Source organism: Astatotilapia calliptera, chromosome 20 (assembly GCF_900246225.1).
Source record: "Astatotilapia calliptera chromosome 20, fAstCal1.2, whole genome shotgun sequence".
NCBI lineage: Eukaryota > Metazoa > Chordata > Actinopteri > Cichliformes > Cichlidae > Astatotilapia > Astatotilapia calliptera.
The window spans coordinates 10,011,935-10,038,522 of NC_039321.1; the positions used below are offsets into that span (position 1 = coordinate 10,011,935).

The following is a 26,588-nucleotide window of genomic DNA, read 5'->3' on the forward strand; positions in this document are numbered from 1 at the left end:
TCTATTTCTTAGGCAACCCCAGATGCTCAGCCCTGCTATTAGGTATCTTTCAGACCTGACATAAACCACCTATTATGCTGAAACAATGAGCAACCTTATTGCTTTTGTTATTGTCTATCTTTAACCAGATTCTTTAAAATTACACGTATTAAAGCTGCTTTACATTCTTTCAGCCTTTTGTACTGAATTTTCTTTTCTGTTTTGTGCTCTTTCAGTGTTTCTTTTTGTTGGCATATTGCATTCTTTAGAGTAGACCAGATGAAATCACACTTCAAATTCTACCCCTTACAAGGAATAAATGGTAAATGGCCTGTATTTATATAGCGCTTTACTAGTCCCTAAGGACCCCAAAGCGCTTTACATATCCAGTCATCCACCCATTCACACACACATTCACACACTGGTGATGGCAAGCTACATCGTAGCCACAGCCACCCTGGGGCGCACTGACAGAGGCGAGGCTGCCGGACACTGGCGCCACCGGGCCCTCTGACCACCACCAGTAGGCAACAGGTGAAGTGTCTTGCCCAAGGACACAACGACCGAGACTGTCCAAGCCGGGGCTCGAACTGGCAACCTTCCAATTACAAGGCGAACTCCCAACTCTTGAGCCACAATCGCCCCGGGAACTGTGTGCATCTTTTGTTTATTGCAATAGCTGATCTCTGATTTTTATGGAAGCATGCTAAATGAAATGAGGTGTCGTGGCTGCAAAAAATAAATGGATAAAGCAGTTTTTTGGACATTCTTCTTAATAGCCTAAATTATACACAAAAGAGTAGTAAATTTGGGTTTATAACAAATATATGAAGTACAGCTTCTACTTCATTTGCTTGTTATTACTGACAACAGCTAGATTTTTTTGTAATATTTAGTTGTAACCTAAATAATGTGTCATTCTAGTAGCCCAAGACCTGAAATGATCAACAAGATGAACCTGAATTATTTAATAATACAATAATATAATGACAGAGAGGTGGTGATATGATTTCAAGTAATCTCGGTGGAAATTCCTGCTATTTGTGTCTTACCTGACTTTGTGGTGTAGTTTCTTAGTTTACTCATAAATAATTATAGATGGTAACAGAAAACATTTTTCCTAATATTTTGTGCTAAAATAATTGCATATATATGAATCTTTCATTCCTCCTGAAGAGTAATAGGTGATTGTAAGCTAAAAGATTGTGTAGTTTACAGTATTTCCTCCACTCGATAATGCTGTTTGAGTGCATCAGGCTTCTTATCAACTAAACCTGTAGATGGTCTGACTTTATAGCTGCAGTACTTTACTGCAATAACAAATATTAATAACTAGGGATGGGTACCGGTGTCCGGTGCCATGATGGCACCGGTTCTGACATAAACGGTAGTAACCAGACCGAAAAGCAGCGCACATTTCGGTGCTTTATTTCGGTGCTTTTTTTTCCTGAGCTGTGATACACTTTAGATTCTAGCCAATCAGTTTACGTTTCCGAGGATAGTAGGCGGGGCCAGGTACGTACGTTCTGTTAGAGCAGAGCTACAGATTAAAAATGTCCAAGGCGAAGCGGTCAGAAGTCTGGCTGTACTTCACAGCAAAAGATGCAAACTCAGCAGCCTGCAACAAGTGCTTTAAGCTGATACTGTGATACTGTCAAAGGAGGTAACACCTCAAATCCGATGAAACACCTGGCGACGCATAGCGTTTTTTTTTAAAAGCCCAGAAATGCGCTGTATTTGATAGCTTGCTGCGAGACCTCACACCGAGCACATCTACTGCAGGTGGGTTGCCTGTTATGCAACATCCCCCAAAAACACGAAGAGGAGAGTCCTGGCCCCTAGCCCTGCCAGTAGGGTTGCCAACCGTCCCTTAAAAAACGGAATCGTCCCGTATTTAGAAACAAAAGCACACGTCCCGTGTTGAGCTAATAAGGGACGCACTTTGTCCCGTAATACAGTGAGAATCAAAAGTAGTCTATAAATGTTAATGGAATTAACGCTTTGTTTGAAAGCATAACTCCCAGCCCCTCTCCTGCTTTGTGACCAATGAGCTGACAGCACACTTATGACAATTCAGATTACCGCTCATCTCATTGGTCGAGGAAAGGTCGCTTGCGGAGAAAATACCGGAAGACAACAGATGACCACAACAAGAAGCATGGCCAACAGGGAAACAAACGCCGACACTGCGGTCTCGGACGACAGTACACCTAAAGCTGGGCAGACACTGTGTGATTTTTTCAGTCGCGTTATTCAGCTCCTGCTCAAACTGCACGATTGACTCGCAGGGGTTAGAAGTTGGTAGGTCACGATGCAGGTCTCACACTATACCACCCGATGCTCTGATGCGACCCGAGTGCTCACACTGTGCCTCCATAACATGAAGGTTATAACAGAAAATCTGTCGCTCTGTCTTTCACTCACACAGACACACAAACCACCACCATCAACTTTGCTAAATTGCTAATGAAAAACATTGATCAGGCAGCTGTGAATGAGCAGCAGTGTAAATCCAACTATTTTCACGGTTGTTGTGGTCGTGATAATTTTGTGATGCCACATCGAAAAGGCTCGGATGAGCTTTCCGAAGTTCTACAAGTTGTGCCTCCATCGCTTGTGTCCAGATCACACGCTGCACAGCCGTGTTGCTCCGTCTTTTTCACCGACGTTTACGTGTTTGCGCGTGAGCAGTGTGAGCGGCTCACGAGCGATTGATGATCGGGAGCTGCTCGAGGTGTTAATCGCTTCTCGTTACCCCACGTATACTACACGATGCACGATGAAGGCCAAAATTGGGCCGATCACCAAATCGGTCGCACGACTCAAAAATCGTCTCAAAATGGGCCAGAAGCCCAGCATTAGAGCAGCAATGTTTGTTCGCTCAGAGAAAGAAAAAAAGGCTGCAAAAGCACAGGGAGGAATGGGAAAAGGGAAACACCTGGCTGGAAAAGGTCACCATAACACCTATAAAGCGCACTGCACTGTGTGCCGGCGCACTTTTTCCATAGGCATGCTTCTAATGGTGGGCACATGAAGAACATGAGGGGCGTGAAAGCTCAGGGAACCCTTAACCAATTTCTTGTCCACCAGGCCACGGCAGAAGCAGATATGGTATGTAAACACTGGTTTGTTTTTTAAACCCTCTGGTTAAGGTTAATATGGGCATGTGCAGTGAATATCAGCGCTATGTGGCCAGAAGTGTGATAATATAATTTATTTTGTGTAATAAACAACTGCAAGGATAGATGATTACAACAAATAGATGACTAATACATAAAAGTAATACATAGATGAATAATGATGATGAGTTATGATGCGTAATCATGGGAACAAGTGGGTTTACAAACAGGAGCAGCTGATTAGCATTAGAAAAGCTAAAATAATACCTCAACTGAAGCCAATTGTACTAAATGCACTAAATGTGCACAGTTACAAGAATATTTTTCGTTCTATTGTTTTCTATTAATTTATATAATTTTAAGTTAAGCAGGACAGAGTTCTTTTAAAGAAAGATTTACTTTTATTCTCAAAAGTTAAGCATGACAGGCTTCTGTTTAAGAAAGAGACCTGTTTTACTGTGTTAATGTTGTCATTTTGAGCTAAAAATAAATGGCTAAATGATCATTTGTTTCCCATATGGTCATATCACAAAGAATATGCATCTGCTTAAATCAAATTCAAGTCAAATGGTTAAAAAATAATTTCACACACACAAAAAAGAGCTACCACACTGGGAAGGGTGAAGACAACTAGGTTGCCCGGCCCTGGCCACGAGGTGTCCCTTATTTATTTTTCAGGGAGTTGGCAACCCTACCTGCCAGTGTAGCAGAAATGATGACGGATGATGGTGGCAGCAGCCGTTCTTCTCTGCGTGAGTAGCTAATTTACGTTGAGTAGGCTAACCACGTTATTACATTAATGCATGTAAGGTGAACTAGCAAACATCATCATAGCTACATGCGGCTGTCCTCTTGTTTGATGGCAGATACTCCCTTCACCCTGGCTAAAAAGGCTAAAATGACCAAAGAAAAAGTGGAAAACAGTTAAACATGAAAGGTTTAGGACAAAGTTTGTGTTTTTTCCATTGTTTAAGCACTGCTTGCAGCCAAGAGTGATACCATATATGCCCCATAGCTGCAGAAAAGGCTAACATTGTTATATTTTTACAAAAAACAGCTGAACATGAGAGGTTTTTGGACCAATTTTGTGTTCTCCATTCTTTAAGCACCGGTTTGAGCACCGTTTGAGCACCGGCACCGTTTCAAAAGTACCGATTTGGCACCGGTATCGGATAAAACCTAAACAATACCCATCCCTATTAATAACTCGTCAAAACAACCAAAACAAACATGAAAATGTTTTAAAAATGGATCACACTAAATTGTTAACATTTTAGTAGAGGTCTGCATAGCTGCGTCTCTGAGGCCCAGGTATGCTGTATGTCATTATTTGATCTTTTCAATTTTGCCACATTCTTCATTTAAATGGTTCATTTCCTGAACTGACTGCCAATTGAAATATATGTTTTTGAAACCAGAGCTACCAACACACTTTTTTATTAAGACTAATATAAATTTTAAATGATATAATGGAGAGTGAACAGCAACACCCAAGTATTACAAATAAAGTATTTGTCCATACCTATTTGTTTGTCCAAACTCACATCTTCTCATGTACCCTAACCAACTATTTCTTCTTTTTAGCCAATAAAATCATTAGTATCTCCTCATTCATGACCCATAATCGCAGTCACAAACAACTCAGGTTGACCAGTACAGTAGTTTACCTCCCTTCGGGCCATAGACATAGACAGCCCATGTGAAAATATCCTTGCTTTAGCACAAACTTTGTTCCAACATGTGATGGTAGAGTATTTTTTTTTTATCATTTGCAATCATTTAGAATCAACTTGCTGATAGTCCAGCCATGGTATGAAGTCTGAATACAAATGTCTGAATGCTGAATATTCAGTGTTTATTCATTAAGGCATAAAAAACCTTAATGGAAGTTTGGCTTGGCTCCCATGTACACTTAACTTGTTGCACATACTCAGAACTGCACATAAAATGTAGTCTGAAAGTCTGAGTGCACAACAAGAGCACATTTATTCCATCATTCATTTTCAAATGCTATGTCTTGGGATGTTTTGCTTTACACGAAACAGGAAAAGGGTATAAATATGCATTTGTTTTTTTTCATGTGTGAGATATCCATTTGGTGCTGCCTTGGTGATAAGTCGTCAAACTTGAGTCAGGTTGAGATGAAGGAGAATGAGAAGCAGAAGATTTAAGCATTCTGTGGATTATTGAACTGATTCTGAAATTTCAGGTCAATCAAGGAGACTGAAAATGCAGCATACTTTTGCTTTGGGATCACATTACATGAATGGAATAAAAAGACAAGCTATAAAGCAGAATTTGTTTTTGTTTTTTAACAGCAACGTGTTCAGTGATGATGACAATTTAACAATTATTTTTGCTAAGAGTAATTGTTATTGTGTAATTGTTCACTTATCAAGAGAAAAAAAACACTTTGTTTTCAATGAACATTAAAAAATGCATCTTAATTTAAAGAAGTTCATGCACTAGAAGTTCATCAACTTATTTTCATTAATTCATTAATTCTGCTGTTCATTGGTAAGTATTTTCCTCTTGCTCTCGCTACTGGACTTGAGGTCAGCATACATTCACTCTGGGTTCCTTTATACCTCTATGTTTGCATGCTGACCATTTTTTTCGTCACTAAAAACTGTAATCAGCTCTCTGCTCATCATACAAAAATTGAACCACCATTCTCTGCACCTGATTATAAAACATGCAAAAAAAGATTGCCTCTTTTTTTTAGAATCTCTGAAAAACAAATTTGTATATCAATCAACTTTTTAATTCTCAGCTTGGTCCCTGACTCCCTGGTTACCATCCCTCTTTTGGCTACTGTCCACCCAATTATACTTGTTCCCCATTTTTAGTTTTATTTTAGTATTGTCTTCTATTCCACCTTCAAATTGTACGACCCTGTCAAGGTTCAGTTTCAAAATGGGCCTGTAGTGTGTGGCAGGGTTAGACCGTTAGTCTGGTATCTTCGGGTAGATCACTCTAGGATATATCACTATGGTAGCCTATGCTCCACATACAGTATAACCTGCTCCAACTTGCTCTGTGTTCAAGCTCCAGGCTGAAAACCATTACCATTTTCCACAAATGGGAATGCAGTGGTTTTCTTTCCCTAGACATAAGACAATACGCTCTATGTCTCATCAGTCCTCAAAACATTATTCCAAAAGCCCATCATTTCATTTTTAGCGGAAAACAGATGTGCACATGTGCTCTTTTTTGGGACGCAGTGCTTTATTGTTGCTCAGTATTCTCACGATTATTGACACATGAACATTAGCAAATATGGGACAGGCTTGTAGTTCCTTGTGAACTCTTTCTGGAGTGACGTTTGATCGCTCATGAAGAGCAGATCAATAGTCTTGAATTTCCTTCATGTGTATACCCTGTCTAAGTGGAGTATTTATCAACTACGTGACCAGCCTTCTCCTTTTTTTCCATCAAATCAAATCAAATCAAATCACTTTTTATTGTCACATCACATGTGCAGGCACACTGGCACAGCACATGCGAGTGAAATTCTTGTGTGCGAGCCCCTGTTACGTCCCTCTGCAGCTTTTAATCGTCTCAGTGTTTTCAGCTGGTGCTAATTGGCCACACCTAGTCAGGTGTGGATAAAAGCATACCTGAGGCAAGCTTTCCGGCAGTGCACTAGTCTTTGCCTTGGTGGCACCAGCCATTTTAGCCAACCTGGTTTTCCATTTTAGGATGAAACCTCTTCTCACCCACACTCTGTTATTCATCTCCTTTTTTTTATGTTGCGGCTTTTGAGCCGGGTCGTAACATAAGTGGGGGCTCGTCCGGGATATTTGGACATTTTAGTGGAGGCTGAATGTCAGTTTGTTTTGCTTTTAAGTGGGTGAGTGATGGTGGTCACTGTAATTGTGCAAACTCCCTTTAGTTAGTGTGTTTCAGCTGGGTGGCTGTGCTGCCCTTCCATCGAAGCACTTGTTTGTTGTTTTGCTTTATTGTTTTAGTTTATTGTGTTTGGTGGCTATCCTGGGTGGGGGTACGCTTCAGAGTTTGGTAGGAGACTATATCTCTGGTCTGCTGCCTGCTCTCGAGTTCGCGTTTAAAGTTGCCTCGAGCCTGGTACACCACTGAAGACTAGGGTAGGAAAAGTAAGGGTTTTGTTGTTTTTAGTGTTTTAGGCTGGGAGTTGCACATAGTAAATCAGTGGCACCAAACTTGGTAGGAGGTTTGAGACCATTCTTGATTATGGTCTGTAGCTGAGGCAGGTAGGCTGTTTTTAAGTTGGCATTGTGTGCACACCCTGTGTGTGCATATGTCAGTGTTGATGGATGCTAATGAGATCCTTGTGAGGTGAGTGTTTTGTGCTGTGACCTTTAGTGTTGTGGGGAATATGGCTATTTTGTTGGATCACTTGTGAGTGTTGTTGGCCAGGTGATGGCAATAACACTGTGGGGTGCTGAGCCACCCTTGATGTGATCATTGTGTGGCCATAGCTCTCCATTTTGTGGTTGGTCACTAGTACGCTTGATTTACTTTAATCCAAAAAGTTCAGTAACTTGTTGTGGTATAGGGCCACTTGTATGTGACTGTTTGTGTGGTGGAGACAACAGATCACTTGGTTGTGATTATTTGTTGCTACTTTTGGTTTTGTGTTGTAGCAGATCAGGTAATCATTTTGGGTTTGTGACTGTTGTGCTCCTTTGTGTTGGTCACATGTTACTTTTTGTCTGTTCAGTGTGGCAACTTCAAATCCTCATGCCCATCCATGCTTAGAGATGCCAACTATAACGTGAACACTGCTTCTGTTAGCTTTAACTTTTATTCCAGGTTTGTGGGTCAAGGAACTGAAGGCTTCAGAGGGGCTTTTAATAAATTTAAGGGTCCTAGAGGAACCCTTTTAAGGAAGGAGGTGTTACGTCCCTCTGCAGCTTTTAATCGTCTCAGTGTTTTCAGCTGGTGCTAATTGGCCACACCTAGTCAGGTGTGGATAAAAGCATACCTGAGGCAAGCTTTCCGGCAGTGCACTAGTCTTTGCCTTGGTGGCACCAGCCATTTTAGCCAACCTGGTTTTCCATTTTAGGATGAAACCTCTTCTCACCCACACTCTGTTATTCATCTCCTTTTTTTTTATGTTGCGGCTTTTGAGCCGGGTCGTAACAGCCCCACAAGCAACAGAGATGTGCAAACACAACAACACAAACGAGCAAAATACAAGAATGGCCAACCTGAAACTAATAAATATATGTACAATATATAATAGTGTATGCATTTCTGGATGTGTATACTAAATATTTTCCTGTGTGTGTGTGTGTGTGTGTGTGTGTGTGTGTGTACACATTTTTACAAATTAAATAGTAAAAAAATAAAATAAAATAATAATAATAATAATAATAAAATATATAAAATATACAGAGTTGAATATGTGCAAAACAAGTGGCATTTATATACAGTGTGGAGTGCATAATGTTGAAGTTCCAGCAGTGAAGCTGAGGTGTCTATGACGTGTTCAGCAGTCTGATGGCCTGATGGAAAAAGCTGTCTCTCAGTCTGCTGGTACGGGACCGGATGCTGCAGAACCTCCTTCCTGATGGAAGCAGTCTGAACAGTTTATGGCTGGGGTGACTGGAGTCCTTGATGATCCTCCCCGCTTTCCTCAGGCACCGCTTCCTGTAGATGTCTTGGAGGGAGGGAAGCTCACCTCCAATTATCCGTTCAGAGCACCGCACTACTCGCTGGAGAGCTTTGCAGTTGTAGGCGGTGCTGTTGCCATACCAGGTGGTGATGCATCCAGTGAGGATGCTCTCAATGGCACAGTGATAGAAGGTCCTGAGGATGCGGGGGCTCATGCCGAATCTTTTCAGTCTCCTGAGAAAGAAGAGGCGCTGCTGGGCCTTCTTCACTGTTTTGTTTGTGTGTACTGACCACGTAAGATCCTCAGCCAGGTGTACGCCAAGGAACCGGAAGCTGCTCACTCTCTCCACAGCAGCGCCGTTGATGGTGATGGGGGTGTGTACTTCTCTGCACCTCCGGAAGTCCACTATCAACTCCTTTGTCTTTGCGACGTTGAGGGTGAGATGGTTGTCTTGACACCAGTGGGTCAGGGCGCTGACCTCCTCCCTGTAAGCCGTCTCATCACCGTTGGTGATAAGACCCACCACTGTAGTGTCGTCCGCAAACTTCACAATGATGTTGGAGCTGTTAGTGGCTGTGCAGTCGTAGGTGTAGAGTGAGTACAGGAGAGGGCTCAGTACACACCCCTGTGGAGCACCAGTGTTCAGTGTGATGGGGGATGAGGTGATGCTGCCCAGTCTGACCACCTGGCGTCTGTCAGACAGGAAGCTAAGGATCCAGCTGCAGAGGGAGCTGCTCAGTCCTAGATCCTGCAGTTTCCTGTCCAGCTTCGAGGGAACGATGGTATTGAATGCTGAGCTGTAATCTACAAACAGCATTCTCACATACGTCTCTCTCTTCTCCAGGTGTGACAGGGCAGTATGTAGTGTCAGGGCTATGGCATCATCAGTGGACCTGTTGTGGCGGTATGCAAACTGTAGAGGGTCCAGTGAGTCGGGTAGTGCAGAGCAGATGAAGTCCCTGACCAGCTTCTCGAAGCATTTGCTTACGATGGGGGTCAGGGCTACAGGTCGCCAGTCGTTCAATGAGGAGATGGTGGAGGATTTGGGTACAGGGACGATGGTGGCCATTTTGAAGCAGGCTGGGACTACAGACAGAGAGAGGGAAAGGTTGAAGATGTGCGTGAACACTCCAGCCAGCTGAGCCGCGCATGACCTGAGGACGCGGCCGGGAATCCCGTCCGGACCAGTAGCTTTGCGTGCGTTCACCTTCCTGAAGCACTTCCGCACATCCTCCTCAGACACAGTGTGCGCACTGACGTCATCCGCGGTGCGCACACTGTCCGGTCTCATGGTGTTCGCTGTGTCGAATCTAGCGTAGAATACGTTTAGATCCTCACACAGAGAGGCCGTGGTCTGCGGTGTGCTGGTTTTCCCTCTAAAGTCTGTGATCGTGTTTAGTCCCTGCCACATACTCCGAGGGTTGTCAAACTGTTGTTCCACCCTGTCCCTGTACTCACGTTTGGCTGCTTTGATCGTCTTCCGGAGTTGGTAATGTGCGTGTTTGTAGTCCGATGTGTTCGCGGAGGCAAAGGCGGTGTTCCGTGCCGCGCGAACATCTCCGTTAATCCCGGGTTTTTGATTTGGGAAGGATTTGACTGTTCTGGATGGGACGACATCTTCCACGCATTTCCTGATAAATCCACAGACTGAGTCTGTGTATTCATCAATGTCTCTGGCGGCCACGTGAAACATTTCCCAGTCCGCGTGATCAAAACAGTCCCGCAGCGCAGACTCCGATTGGTCCGTCCAACAGTGCACCGCCCTCCGGGTTGGAGCTTCCTGTTTCAGCTTCTGCCTGTAGGCGGGCAGGAGCAGGATGGAGCAGTGATCTGATTGGCCGAATGGGGCGCGGGGGAGGGCTTTGTACGCATCCCGGAAAGAGGTGTAACAGTGGTCGAGTTGCCGGTTTCCACGTGTGTTGAAAAGGATGTGTTGATGGAGTTTTGGTGAGACTTTCTTCAGGTTTCCCTTATTAAAGTCTCCGGCTGTGATAAACGCTGCCTCTGGGTGTGCGGTTTCCTCGCTGCTGATCGCGCTGTACAGTTCCCTGAGTGCACGGTCAGTGTCGGCTTGTGGGGGAATGTAAACGGCCGTAATAATCACTGCTGTAAATTCCCTCGGTAGCCAGAATGGCCGGCACTTAATCATCAGGTACTCCAGGTCCGGTGAGCAGAAGGATTTGACCGGGTGCACGTTCGCATAATCACACCAGCTGTTGTTGATCATGAAACACACACCACTGCCTCTGCTTTTCCCAGTAAGATCCTGTGACCTGTCCGCGCGGTGCACAGAGAACCCCGGCAGTTGTATTGCGGAGTCCGGTACTTTGTCCGATAGCCAGGTTTCTGTGAGGCAGATCACGCAGCAGTCCCGCATCTCTCGCTGGAATGAGATCCGTGCCCGAAGCTCGCACAGCTTGTTCTCCAGAGACTGCATATTAGCCAGTAATAAACTGGGTAACGGTGGTCTGTAAGTGCGCCGTCTCAGTCGAACCAGAACGCCAGATCTTCTCCCTCTGCGTCGGCGTTTGCGGCCTCCAGGGCCAGAGAACAAAGGCGTCTCAGGTGAGATGAATGGGGGGTCTGCAAACGGAGCGTCCGTGTTGCAAAACTTGAACTCCGGAAAGTTATAAGAAAGACCGTCTTTTATGTCCAGTAAGGTTTGTCGGTCGTACACAAGGAGACAAGTGCTGCTCGTGAAAAAATAAAGGAAAAGTAAAATTAAACACAGAAGAAAGCCGTTGCTTGGGGGAGCTCGCGACGAGGCTGCCATACTCGGCGCCATCTTGATACCATCATGGTATGAAGTGAAGATCAAATTTTTTTAGAGCCTTCTTTCTTAAATAAAAATTGTTTCCTACGAACAGTTGTCACTAGTGCCATTGAAAACACCTAATTCTAATTTAACCAAACATACTGATAAATCTGGGATTCACTTATTATGGCCCTTTGCAAACGTGAAGTGTATAATTATTTTTCTTAGGTAAATGAACAAGTGTAATGGTTTCACATAATTTGATTAATTAGGTTCTCACATTTAACTTTTAGGACTTTAAAATATGATGTTTCAGGTCATATTTCTATTTAATCTTAAAAAACAAATGAAAAGGGAAAAGGCGAAAAATCATATGTCACAAAACATGGCTGGCTTGAAAGTATACATATCAGCTGATGTAGTAACTACAGCTTGTCACATATTACATCCAGCAGTTTATGAGAAAAAATCTACTTAAATACTGAAATTGCATATCTCAATACTTATGCAAATACTAAAGCAAGTGTTTACACTTACACACAAACTTGAGCAGGACTGTATCTACTTACAAGCTATGCTTGGCCACATAAGGGCCACATAAAATTGAATTAGAAAACCCACACAAAGAAATCTCTGGCTCTTTGAAGATAAATTCTAGTGTGAATGGTTATAGGGATTTATACACAAGCAGCTCAACTCTTAACCCCAGGTGATTTAACTTGCCTGTGCCCCTCAGTACAGGTGAAGTAATTGAGTAAATAGAAAGGCTATGAATATATTTCCATCTTATCTCCGCCCATAATTTTCTGTAGAAAGCTTACATCAGCAACTTGTGTTGGTCACAATGAAAACTGTATTGGCAGTGGGTCATGCTGTGTATGCACATCTCTGCCGGCCTTTCAAGATAAGAGTGATTATGAAGTGAAGGGTGGCATCGGATTTCTGCACCATCTTCTCTTCTCTTCTCTGCTCTAGTCTTTGATGAGACTGCGCGAATTTTCTGAAGGTTTCAAAAAGAAGCAGGGGGAAGCATTAAAGCCACTTGCCTATTCTTCTGTAGAATCACAATATGCAACCAAAAGACTTTTGGTCTCTTGAAGTATAGCAAGAAAAATAAGTTACAAGGATAACTTTTTTGCACATCCAATGGATGCATGACCAGGCTAACATCTGGAGAACTGAAAGGACAAGCCAGCACTTCAGCAGCATGCCTGTAAACATACTGAAAAAGAATTACATGACTCATCAGACCACCCTCACTGTCTTTCGTTGACCTATGGTCTAGTCCTGATGTCCATCACAAGCACATTTAAGTGTGAAACAAAATGGTTTGCAGTATGCAGTTTTGGCACTCTTTTCCTTGGGCACCAATGTCCCCACTGTTGCTTCATCAGTTGATCTTCCTTGGACAAGTTTTGGAAGGTACTAACCATGAAAATTAGTAGCAGCCCCCAACATGACTTGACCCATGTAAAGTCACCTTAAGTTACAATCCTTATCCATTTTTGCCCTCCAACACATCAACTTCAAGGAATTCTTACTTATGTGGCTGATATGTTTAATGACTGTCTGATGTAAATGATGAAATATGCTTGATATGGCCTCCTATTTACACAGTGTTGATCAGGGTGAACTATTTTGTTGTTGTGTTCCATCCTCCAAAGATGTCAGTATGTAACATTTTAATGCAGATATTTTTGCCGTTGTGTTTTTATGCCTGAGGGTGAAAACACATATTCTGTGTTTTTCTTCCTTTTTATTATACCCGTCTGTTTTTCCATTTTTGTTCTAGATGGGAAATGCCTCCGAAACATTTCTGTTCATGTCTAAAATATCAAAAGACAATGACTTCATCATGGGAACGCTCTACACCATTTTTGGTGAGTGATTTATCCCCCCAAGGTCAATCCTTTTAATGTGGACTCAAATTCTTCAGCTCTTTACATTATATTGCTCTGTGTCCTAGGTGTGCTGTCGGTGCTTGGAAATGGCATCCTGCTGTTCGTGGCCTATAGAAAGAAGTCCTCCTTGAAGCCAGCAGAGTTCTTTGTGGTAAACCTGTCCATCAGTGACCTGAGCATGACCGTAACCTTGTTTCCATTTGCAATACCTTCAACCTACACACACATGTGAGTGACAATTCAGGTTTTCAATTTTTTTTTCACATTTCATCTAGTCCTCTTTTATGTCATCTTCACATTTTTATCTTCATGAGAGACAAGGATAGAAGGAAAAAGACAGATGAAGAGTGAGGTTAGAGGAGTGGTTTGAAAGGCAAGGCTGTAGCTGCCGACGAAAACCAGGGCTTTAACAGCCTGAGCAGTAGTTTACGACATGCATTAAAAGACAAATTAAGGTTTTGTAAGCAGATGCTTGCAGACATAAATTCATCATATTTGATTGTTTGTGGATACGACAGATAAAATACAAATAAATGCATTTTTAAAGGATTTTGTGATTTTTCCATTTGTATAAAATGGAGGTGGAAATATACTATCATGCTAGATTTGCAACACATTAATGGTATATCTGATATTGTCACTTCAGCAATCAAAATTTGAAAAAACCCTCCACATTTATGAAAACGTTGATATTCTAATTTTGAGATCATTTTTGCTTGTAATTCTTGCTGTGTGCTCATAGCATAGACCTTGGGAAGAAGCAGTAAGTGATTTCTGACTTTTTGGCCAGAGTTTTGCCTCTGAGGCTTTACAAGGTTGTTGAGCCCAACTGCAGCCTGAAAAGATGACTACAGATGCTACTCAAGGTTGGAAAAAATGCTGAAAAAGACACAAGTAGCATAGCAAGGCCCTGTGTAGTGCAGATGAAAAGCCAGAATTTTCAGTTTAACTCTGTGTGAAGTTTCCAGGTGTATGATTTTAAGTAGTATTTGTGCAAAAAACAATAAACAATGCAAATGTCTTTTTAACTCCACTGTCATTGAGCTTTGGACAATAACATGTTTCCTATTTTTGTAATATTTTCTATGTGTTGCACTGATAAAAATGTTTTAGATAATGTGGAAAGCATTTATGTCTCCTTTGTTCATGCATCCTACATAATACCTTTGTCTGTCTTCTGTCTCTTCCTATGATTGTCTGCCTGCTGTCTTATTCTCTGACCATTTGCTGCTGATAGCTGTCATATGCACCATTATTGGGTCAGAGTGCTTCACCGCATGCTACAGTTGAATATGATCCAGGAGACCAGAAAATGTATTGCAGTCTCATTGACTGAAATTCACCAAAGGGAATTTGCAGGCAAACTCTCACTTAATATCACACAGTAACACATGTTCTGTTTTCTTTCTCTCTCCATTCAGGTGGTTGTTTAATGAGACAGCCTGTACTGTGTATGCCTTTTGTGGTGTTTTGTTTGGCCTGTGCAGTCTGACCAACCTAACAGTGCTCTCCTGTGTCTGCTGGCTCAAGGTCTGCTGTCCTAACTACGGTAACAACACCAGTTTTTAATGCTTTACATTGCAAAACAATGCACTATTTTAACACTAAGGAATTTAGTGACCCGCGAGAATGACCCAAACTGAGGCAATAAAGAAAATCAAAGACATGGTTGTTTAGGGTTATTGTGAAACCAGTGAAATAAGATTCTGTGTGATCTCAGTGAGTTTACTTGAAATGTAATTCCATTATTGGTTGTTTTCCATGGATGATCTACAGAAACCTTTTGCAACTTTTCAGGTGTTTTCCATTTAACATTTTTTCATTCTGCAACTCATTTTGAATCACAACCAAACTTATGCTCACTCACTCACATGAACCACTTTGCTGTGTCAAACTGTTTCTCTATGGGAGTTCTCAGGATGCAGTTGGCATAAGATGCAAGTGTCCCTGCCTCTTTCCAGTATCACTTCACAATAATTATTTCACGATGCTTTATATTGTAACTAAAGACTCTACAGTATTATTCCAAGGCCCCCTAACAATCCAACTATCCCGGCAGCCACTTGGCAGCAGTGGGAATGAAGAACTCATTTTAACAGGAAGAGACCTCTGGCAGACCCAGACTCAGGGAGGGAGAGCAATCTGCTGTAGCCATTGGGGAGTATGAGAAGAAGAGAGAAAGAAAAGCATAGAGAGACAACATACACTACCAACACGTACACATTGCAGTGCATCAAGTAATATTCTTTTGTTAGACGCAGATAACATCACAAACAAACCCAGAAGGTGTTTTTGTTTTGTTCTTTTTTGTTGTCGTTGTTGCTTTTTAAGTGGCTGCCAAAACAGCAGCATTATTGGATGTTACTAGAAAAAGTCTGCATTGAGAGGAGTGGTGGTGGAGTATGCTAGTTTCTTGTTTATACTCCTTTTGGATATTTGAGTTTGGAGCTTTGGCTTTGTTTTAACCCTTTTATTTATTTCATTTGTGGCTATTTTTTATTCTCACCTGACTCACTGGTGCCTCACATCAAGACAGTCCTGAGTTCAATTCCACCATCAGGCCAGGGCCTTTCTTTGTGGAGTTTGCATGTGCATCTCCCTGTGCTTGTGTGGGTTCTCTCTGGCTTCTCTCACAGTCCAAAGACATCCAATTATTGGGGTCAACTGGTAAATCTAAATTGCTCACAGGTGTGAATGTGAGCAATCTACTGTTAGGTCTGTGACAGACTGGAAACCTGTCCAGGCCCAGGGTGCCTCTTCTCCTAAGACAGCTGGGATAGGCTCCAGCCCTGAATTTGATTGAGTGGAAGAATGAATGGATGGACTTAACTCATTGGTTAGGTTGTGTTGTATAGAGTACTTCCTTGGGCGAAGATAGAGAAAATAGGCTTTGGCACTGGAAATTACCTCAATGCGTGTTTACCCCTTCCATTAAAATGATATGCAGGAGTCTATTACAAGCATGTGAGTGAGAGGTTTGTCTCACTGCTGCCTAGACTGTGCACATAAGGCGCTGACAAAAAAAATGACACGTGGCGCATATCTGTGAGATGCTACCAAATTGACACAACATCAATGTTTCATGCCCTTGGAATGAGACCTAACTGATGCATCTCTCTTTTTTCCCTGTTTCATTCCTGCACATTTAACAGATATTTCTTCTTTCTTCATTGAATGACATGATTCAATACTTTGTTCCATTCTTGTTACAGTTTAGGATGAACAAGTCATATCTGATATCCACATTTGGCCTCTTAGCTAGCATTACCTTATTTATTTGACTTGGTCAAGGAATCAAAGGGCTGGCTGTATGATGCTTCCAGTGTAGATATAGCTTAATTCCAGCGTAGCTCTAAGAAGACCAAAAAAAATTACTGTTGCAGAAGGGTTTTTTTCTTATTCTGTATCATACATCCCCAAAGGTTCTGTGTGATATATGTACAGTGGGGCAAAAAAGTATTTAGTCAGCCACCGATTGTGCAAGTTCCCCCACTTAAAATGATGACAGAGGTCAGTAATTTGCACCAGAGGTACACTTCAACTGTGAGAGACAGAATGTGAAAAAAAAATCCATGAATCCACAAGGTAGGATTTGTAAAGAATTTATTCGTAAATCAGGGTGGAAAATAAGTATTTGGTCAATAACAAAAATACAACTCAATACTTTGTAACATAACCTTTGTTGGCAATAACAGAGGTCAAACGTTTACTATAGGTCTTTACCAGGTTTGCACACGCAGTAGCTGGTATTTTGGCCCATTCCTCCATGCAGATCTTCTCGAGAGCAGTGATGTTTTGGGGCTGTCGCCGAGCAACACGGACTTTCAACTCCCGCCACAGATTTTCTATGGGGTTGAGGTCTGGAGACTGGCTAGGCCACTCCAGGACTTTCAAATGCTTCTTACGGAGCCACTCCTTTGTTGCCCGGGCGGTGTGTTTTGGATCATTGTCATGTTGGAAGACCCAGCCTCGTTTCATCTTCAAAGTTCTCACTGATTGAAGGAGGTTTTGGCTCAAAATCTCACGATACATGGCCCCATTCATTCTGTCCTTAACACGGATCAGTCGTCCTGTCCCCTTGGCAGAAAAACAGCCCCATAGCATGATGTTTCCACCCCCATGCTTCACAGTAGGTATGGTGTTCTTGGGATGCAACTCAGTATTCTTCTTCCTCCAAACACGACGAGTTGAGTTTATACCAAAAAGTTCTACTTTGGTTTCATCTGACCACATGACATTCTCCCAATCCTCTGCTGTATCATCCATGTGCTCTCTGGCAAACTTCAGACGGGCCTGGACATGCACTGGCTTCAGCAGCGGAACACGTCTGGCACTGCGGGATTTGATTCCCTGCCGTTGTAGTGTGTTACTGATGGTGACCTTTGTTACTTTGGTCCCAGCTCTCTGCAGGTCATTCACCAGGTCCCCCCGTGTGGTTCTGGGATCTTTGCTCACCGTTCTCATGATCATTTTGACCCCACGGGATGAGATCTTGCGTGGAGCCCCAGATCGAGGGAGATTATCAGTGGTCTTGTATGTCTTCCATTTTCTGATGATTGCTCCCACAGTTGATTTTTTCACACCAAGCTGCTTGCCTATTGTAGATTCACTCTTCCCAGTCTGGTGCAGGTCTACAATACTTTTCCTGGTGTCCTTCGAAAGCTCTTTGGTCTTGGCCATGGCGGAGTTTGGAGTCTGACTGTTTGAGGCTGTGGACAGGTGTCTTTTATACAGATGATGAGTTCAAACAGGTGCCATTCATACAGGTAACGAGTGGGGGACAGAAAAGCTTCTTACAGAAGATGTTACAGGTCTGTGAGAGCCAGAGATTTTCCTTGTTTGAGGTGACCAAATACTTATTTTCCACCCTAATTTACGAATAAATTCTTTACAAATCCTACCATGTGGATTCATGGATTTTTTTTTTTTCACATTCTGTCTCTCACAGTTGAAGTGTACCTCTGGTGCAAATTACTGACCTCTGTTAAGTGGGGGAACTTGCACAATCGGTGGCTGACTAAATACTTTTTTGCCCCACTGTATAGGTTGAAAAATCGAAATAAACCACCAGACAACCAAAAGGCACGAGAGACCACAGAAGAGAACTAAAGTGCGTGATGACAGAATTATTTCCATGGTTAAGAAAAACTCTTCCATCTCCACGGTAGTTTGCGTGTCATTGTTAAGGTTTATAATCAAGATATGTCTATAGTCAATATATGTCTTCATGACTAGATAACAAGAGGGTTTCCTCAAGGTTTATATTAGTAGTTACACTGAAGATTATGAAGGCCAGAAATAGCTGTACTATTTTAATGGTTTGTTAAGCCCCTTGAATTAAAGCTAAAAGTCTGCGCTTTTGTCACAATTTATTTAATCATCCACTCTGGTGTGTACAAAGACAGAAATTACAACGCGAAATGTGTCATTGTCCGAAAACAACTAATGACTGCAGCTTTAGCAGCAAGAAAGGCTTCTATAGATGAATTGAATGAATCCAAATAATTGTAATACATAAAAGTTTGTGTTTCCTGTCATTCATTGTGTGTTTTAAAATGTTAGTTGTTCACATGTGCATTTTTACCACTTCAGATGTTATAGAAAAACTGGTAATTGTTCTTAAAAACTGTAATGAATGTAACATTTCAGTATTTCAGTTATCTAAATATCGTGAAAGCATCAAAGGCATCTTTATTCTGGGTTAAAAATCAAGGTGTTGATTCCTTGATCTCAACCTTTCAAAACTGTGTGCCAGGCTTGTCTGAAAGCTCTTTTAGTTCAGCTACGATGGTCCTTACGTGTTCACTTTCAAACCTCTTCACCGTTTCTTTATTATTTATCTGTATTAGCTTAACTCAAGGTCTTCTTCGTATTCATACAAGTACTTAAGGTAATCATAGAGTTGGCTGCACAACAACAACAACAATAATAATAATAATAATAATAATAATAATAATAATAATAATAATAATAATAGTTTCGTCTTCAAAGCATCAGCTCTTTACACAGGTTAAAGTGAGTAATTTTTTTCAATATATACCAATAGAGTCTTAGTGTTATTGCTATGCGAAGCTTCACTAATCATACTTCTACTCACCTTCTTTTATTTGTGGGTTTGCATCCATAGTCTAAAAGTTTTAGATAAAATTCCCATTGAGTTCAGATAAAATAATGAGATTTTTTCCAGTCACAACTAAAAGGGTTCAGCTATTTGCTAATTAGCAGCAGTAAAAGAGTAAAAGTAGACTGATTATTGAAAAAAAGACCAGATTTAGAAATGCTGAAGTTTTGAAATTAAATTCTCAAAACAGGGACAGAATTAGGGAAGAGAAACATTTATTGCAACATTCATGTTTGTGTAGCTGGACAGTATAAACCAGTTAAAATTTCATTGTGTCATATATATTAATTATTCACAGTTAGCATTTTGTTTTTAATCCTGGATTTTACCTCTTTAGTTCTCACCATCATGCTGGCGTTTGTACTGCTACAAATCTGATGGTAATATGGTGCCCTTTCCTCTTGAATCCATAGAAACCAAGGGTTTTATGGGACACTATAAACTGAGGGAAATTCTGCTGCTGCACTCCTCCACAAAATGTTAAAAAGCACAGTTACGTTTTGTGGGCTCTGAGAATTTGTTGTTCTACACAGTTATTTAAGACTAAGCCAAACCAGCACAAATAGCTGATTCTGGATCAGTGTAACATTTCAATACACCGTTAGCACATCCAAAAAGCACTGAATTCATGGTTGATAAAGGTTAATTTTCAAGACTTATCATTTACTTGTATGTGCTTCATTAAACCATTCTTTTCTTTAATATTTGAAACTTTGATAATCCGAAGCAGCACTTGACTATAATTCATAATTTATAATTCATAAATCATAATTTAAAAAAACACTGAATATGCAGGCATAAATTAATTGATAACCTGTAATTTAGTTTTAATTAGGAACCCTTATTACTATCCTCACTCGATGAATGGGTGTGCTGATTAAGTGCCAGATTTAAGCAATATTCTCATTTATATCCTTTGCACACTTGCCCATACACACTGCAGGGATCACAGAACTGGGGGCTGCATCGATCATCTTTATAGTCCACTAAGTAAAACCCTGCCTAACAGGCATGTTCTAGTACTTTAATATAATAGAAAAGCAGGTCAAGCTGTTCAAGAAACAAAATCAAAACAAATGGAAAAAAGAGCACAGAGAGCACAAAACTAATGTAGTGCTGCAGGATGAGTTATGAGATGCAGGTGGAGATTATATACATCTAATGAAAAGTGTCCACTTACAGTATATGATGCAGATATTTCAGGATTTGTCCTAACTTTGGCTAATAGGCACATTATAATTGAAGGCTGTGTTATGAAATAGCTCCTCTTGTCTGTTTTTCAGTGGCGCACAGTCTATAATGCAGAGAATAAAAGCCAAGAGACTACAAGCTTCACAAGCAAATGTGTTTGAAATGCAAATGAGCACAAATAATTACACTGTCATATATTTTTTCCTGCAAGAAACTTTGTTCAAATGTGTTGTTTTCTTGCTTTTATACACTGTTACACAGCCCTCCTAGTCAAACAAGCACACAAACAAAACAATGTGGATGTTTGGATCCAGACAATAATTGCAAACATGCAGTGACAGGAGTTTCACACCAACTTATCCCATCTGCTAGCAGAAGGTTAGACCAAGAATAAGTGTAATTTATTGACTCAGAGCAAGCCTCCAACATATTTGCGCCTCAGAAATCCTTGGTCTCACGCTACTTTATGTAAGAATGATTCTAATAGCTTCCAGTGGGCTAGACTATAAAAGGGAGAGTTGAGGACTTTCTTAGAAATAATAATTCCTTCATGTGCCACGTGGATAGCTGGAGTTCTGATTGGGAAAGGGGTGGCCAAAATCAGATAAAAGCCAACTGTAATTGCTGACACAGTTGAGTGAGTGCCTTGGGGCAAAATGACCCCCCACCATCAGCTTGAACCATAAAAAAGGGCTGGCATCCTGCTGAAGGGGCTGTGTGGTGTCATGAGTAAGGTTTCCTCTGTTCTCATCTTCACTTCACTCACAACAACTTTAGAAGAGTGTTGCCAGTAGTGATGTGCGAATCGATACTGAAATATCGATTCCTCCGATACCAGTCATTTATGTTCTAGAATCGATTCTCATATTAAAATATCGATATTTTGGTAATTTAGGGTAAATTTGTAGTTTATCTTTAACAGGAACACAGTGGAAAGAAACTATATAATTGTCTACTTTTGAAGGAACTACTTCATGTTCCGCCTTTCATAGTCATGTGTGAAATACGGCTGTATAAATGTGTCGCAGCCCCTTGGCGTGCGCACTCACAACAATGACTGAGCGTAAATGGAGTCATGCATGGATGTATTTTACCTCCACAAACAGCCGAGACGTGGTTTGCGATACATGTGGCAAGACAGTGAGGTGTTGTGGCAACACCACTAACCTCATCAAACACCTCACAGTAAATCGTATCACAGAATATGACGAGTGTATGTTGAGGCGAACTGAAGAGGAGGAGAGGGACAGGTGGTGCTAGAGGGAGACAGACGTCTCTCACGAAGTCCTTTAGTGCTACAGGCAATGTTTTCAAGTAGGCACAACTTCAGTTTTTTTTTATTTCTATATGATAATTCTGCATTATTAAGCGATAAGAACAAGTAGTCTGATGTCCCGTAATCATTATGAAGCTATAATTTGAGATACAGTAAAAGATACAATAAATAAAATATGTTTTTGTACAAAGTATCGGTATCGGATCAGTATCACTGATACCACCCTGAATTTTACTTGGTATCGGATCGGAAAGGAAATCAGTGGTATCGCACATCACTAGTTGCCAGGGTTGTTTTGGCATTTTTTTTCTGAGCCCCTTATTTGCTGGATAAGTGCAGTACTACTTGTAGTATGTTAATAAATCACAGTGTATCTTAAATGGAGCCTACTATATCTTCTTTATGTCCTTATCTGTCAATAATCAATTCTAAAACTCTTTTCTCTTGTCCTCCCTCTGCCTTCTCACACTCGTCTTTAGGTAACAAGTTTTCATATGTCCATGCATGCCTGCTGGTTGCAGGCATCTGGTGCTACGCTGGAGTCTTTGCTGTCGGTCCCCTGTCGGGCTGGGGAGAGTACGGGCCTGAGCCTTATGGTACAGCATGCTGCATCAACTGGCATGCGCCGAACTATAATTCTGCAGCTATGAGCTACATCATCTGTCTCTTCTTCTTCTGCTATATTTTGCCCTGCACTATAATTTTTCTTTCCTACACATTCATCCTGCTGACTGTCCGTGGCTCACACCAGGCTGTGCAGCAGCATATGTCCCCACAGAACAAGATCACCAATGCACAAGCGCTTATCGTTAAGGTACGTGCATTATTTTCTTTTCAAATGACTTATACTAAATATTATTTCCTTCATGAATTCATGTTTGCATTGCATTTTATTTGCTGTGTTGTGTCTATTTTTTAGCTTTCAGTGGCAGTTTGCATCGGTTTCCTGACAGCATGGAGTCCATATGCTATTGTGTCTATGTGGGCAGCGTTTGGTAACTCAACAACTGTACCACCTATAGCTTTTGCTGTGGCAGCTATCTTTGCCAAGTCCTCCACCCTTTACAACCCTATCGTCTACCTGGCTTTCAAGCCCAATTTTCGCAAGTCCTTGTGTCGAGATGTGGCGAATTGCAGAAGGAGACTCTGTGGATGTTTGTGCCAGGGTGGCTCTGCAGAGAAGGGAATTTGCAGGCAGTCCCATCACAAAGAAGAATGCAACTCTACAAGGTTATCCAATGGGTTACCAGAGAACCACAGGACCTGCAGACACTGTCCTTGCCCAGAAACAGACAACGGTAATAGAGAAAATTGTATAGACTACAGTCCTCAGCAAACCGCCAGGATTCTTCAAGGATCCGTACACAGTGAAGTGGCTGTCAGCCAGCTCTCCAATGAGATGCAGAGTGACTTTCTCTAGAGGAACAAGTGGAAAATGAAGTATGAAGCAAAAAGTGGCACGAATGAAGCCCAAATAACAGTAAGTGCAAGTTGGGGGGAAAGTGAAAATGCAATCAAACAAACAAAAATGGTAAGACTGATTTAAAAGAAATAAAAAGTTTAAAACTACTTTCATGCCTCAAATATGTGATACTGCCAAAAAAATATGTGGTTAAAAGCCAATACAGGAGGATAAGCAAGCCAAACATTTCACTGGTGTGTGCATCAGCATTTTATCAGGTCAAATGAACAAGTGTCAGCAACTATGTGATCAGTTCAAGTGTAAACCAAGACTGAAGAGTCACCATGCAAGTCATTTTACGCTGGGCTTGGAGGGAGGAACTGACGATGAAACTTCCTACTCCCTGAACCACATTTTATCTGTTTATTATGAGTACTGTATTTAAATATTATGTATTTATGTATGCCTCAAATTGAAGGACCACAGGGTTATTGTTATTGTTGTTGTTGTCTTTGTTGTTGTATCTAAAATGAAAAGAGTGCTTTCACCTCATTGTCGAGGAGAAATCAAAACCTCTACTCCTATAGTTAAAGCAGACACTTTGGGTGTTAATACAAAGCACTTAGGGAAAGATTTGGCTTGGTGAGCCACCTTTTTGTCCAGAAGGTACATCTGCAAGGAGGAGATGTTGTCTTCTATTTCCATTTTTCCTAGTCACCTCTGTCCAGGCAAGAAGATTTTGATGGAGTGGAGAGTGTCAGCTGTTTAGGCGTTTCAGCCATTTTTTTATAATAAGCCCTTTTTCAGTGACTCAAAAGTAATTGGACTAACTAACATAATTTTATTGTTTTCAATACTTCGATGAAAATACGCTGCAGTCAATCATTGGCTGAAATCTAGAACATGGACGTCACCAGGTTGTTGATTTCACCGGTCCTAATGTTTTTTCTGATAGAACTGAAGAGGTGAAAAGTCTTCATGCAACATCTTCACAAAACTTAAAGAAGTTCAGCCACTTTCTTTCCAAGCTCCTTAGACTATCTCTCTGATAGATTTTATATGACTTTTTAGGCTAATCTACAAAGAAAATATCAACATTTAGAGTGAACAGCTACCAAAAAGCATGTTCAGCAATTAACTCCAATTCTTTCATCAATTTTAATTTGTCGTAGAGTAACGATGGAACAGGTCTCATCTGGGCATGAAACCTTTTGACAGTAAATTGTCCAGTTACATTTGAGCCTCTAAAATTGAGGGACATATAAAGTTGAAAAAAAAAATAAAATAAAATACAATACAATAAAAATGACTGTAATTTCTGAACTTAAACTTTAGGTTATTGCAGTTACTTTTGTTAAACTTCTTGTCTGATTTAAAACTCACCGTGATGGTGTGCAGAGGCAAAATTGCCAAAAAAAAGAAAACACTGTCCAAATACTTATGGACACTAACTGTTTGTGATCAGAACTACATTGAACTCTGTCAGTGATTCTGTTTGGGTGGTTTTAGCACTTTCTGAAGACCAGTTTAAAAGAGCAAAAAGAAATTTCTTTGTGCAGAATTTCTGCTGCAAATGAATTAGTATCTTTTATGACATTAACTGTGGAAAAGACTCATTAAAAGGCTGATTGATGATTTATTTATCTTGAATTCCGAGCCTGGGATTATAAGGTTGCCTTTGGTGGCAGAGCTGGGTCATATTTTCATTCTTTTCAAAAAGAAGAAGAAAAAATAAATAAATAAAATGAAAAAAAAACAAACACCTGCAGCATTTAGAACTTAAAAGCTTATTTTTCATATTTTGGGTTAGGATTTTTTTTCATGTCACAGAAGCATCTCTACAATGTAGCCCAACTAGCCAAGGAAAAAGTGAGATGGTTATTTGGTTTAAAACAAGCACTTTAGGAAAACAAACTTTTTCATTATCTTTGGTTGCCTTAGGGCTTGGAAAGAGGCTTTAATCAGGGTACTAAAAAAATGTTGTCCTGTTCCAAATTTCCGCAAATAAACAAGTTAGTGTGTTATTATTACTGGCTTCACTGAGCACCAAACCTATGAGACTAAGACCCAAAATTGTAATAAAGCTGAGCGATCTTTTAATCAGAGCCATTTTAACAAAATGGGAGAAAAAAGCCTGCCTGTGGATAGAACGCTTGCCTTTAGTACTTCTTTTGCTTGTTTTTAATGTGAGAGACACAAGGCTTTGCCTCAGCACCCATCAACATTATTTTAATTAAAAAAAAAAAAAAAAAAAGCATAGTGAGGATGGATGAGGTTAACTGAAATGTTTGTCCAACAAGCAATTTTATACCACCTCCCTCCCGACAGCATAGGCCATCAACTCAAAAGTACAAAACGACCTGCCATGGGCAAAATTAATTGGATGTGCTGGAGTGCAACTTGTGATTAACTGGCATGACTTTGATACCATGATTCCTTTCTTACAGAAAGGCTGAGACCGAAGACTGCAGTTCTGTGCAGTTTACACACAAGCGCGCACACACACACAAAAACTACAAAAGCATTTCAGATTTTCTGCTTTCACGTTCAGTTTGGCATGGAATAATTAGCTTAAAGTCATGCAAAACAACCAGGTCAGCACATGTGGTGCATTCTGCTGTTTGCTACAATAACTCCTCTAGCCTCAGTCGGGACAGTTTATGGAGAAATGGATTCAAAATTACTAATACCACCTGAACTATAATACTCCACATGGGCTTTTCACAAGACACTTAGCCCTGGGCTTAGACGCTTGTTAGCTCAAGGCTTATTTCTCAGTTGTGAACTTAAGTTGTGTTCAGGCTGACATTAGCATTGCTCAGTTTGCTGAGGCTAGAACACTGATACGTGGGAGATTCAGCAGAATTATGTACTTCTCTTTTTGGTGTTGTGCATGTAAAACTTTGTGGTGAGGTCTATTGAATATGAAAATGAATATGCACAGCCGCACACAATATTATTCAAATGTGGATGATGCCGAAAACAGCAGCTGCACAGTATTTCCTCACTTGCTCTGGCACTGTGCACAGGCAGTAAACTGTATAACCTTGGACAAGCCAGGAAAGAAAAGGAGGGGGAAGTCCAATTTATTTTATTAAGCAGCTTTAATAAAATTGTCCCAAAAAACACTGCCAAACTTATTAACTATTTCAAAATCCAGGAATTTTTTAAAATATTAGCAGAATTCTTTCTGAAACACGTATGAGCACTGTGAATCCAGGGAGTTTGAATAAATTAAAGTAAGT

At 41.0% G+C, this 26,588-nt stretch overlaps 1 protein-coding gene across 4 annotated transcripts in view; it reads left to right on the forward strand.

Annotated features, from left to right (window-relative positions):
- opn7b (opsin 7, group member b) overlaps positions 1 to 25,597 on the forward strand; it is a 111,053-nt gene extending 85,456 nt beyond the window's left edge. For 3 of the 4 annotated variants that reach the window (XM_026155345.1, XM_026155346.1, XM_026155347.1), the window contains 5 exons: positions 13,245 to 13,332; positions 13,419 to 13,581; positions 14,775 to 14,902; positions 22,421 to 22,755; positions 22,861 to 25,597. In XM_026155345.1, the coding sequence (XP_026011130.1) occupies positions 13,245 to 13,332; positions 13,419 to 13,581; positions 14,775 to 14,902; positions 22,421 to 22,755; positions 22,861 to 23,361 (1,215 nt within the window). In that variant the 3' untranslated portion in view covers positions 23,362 to 25,597. Of the gene's footprint in view, positions 1 to 3,823; positions 3,851 to 13,244; positions 13,333 to 13,418; positions 13,582 to 14,774; positions 14,903 to 22,420; positions 22,756 to 22,860 lie in introns of those variants that run through there. The other variant, XM_026155344.1, reaches the window with a different exon arrangement.
- Positions 25,598 to 26,588: the final 991 nt, after the last annotated feature.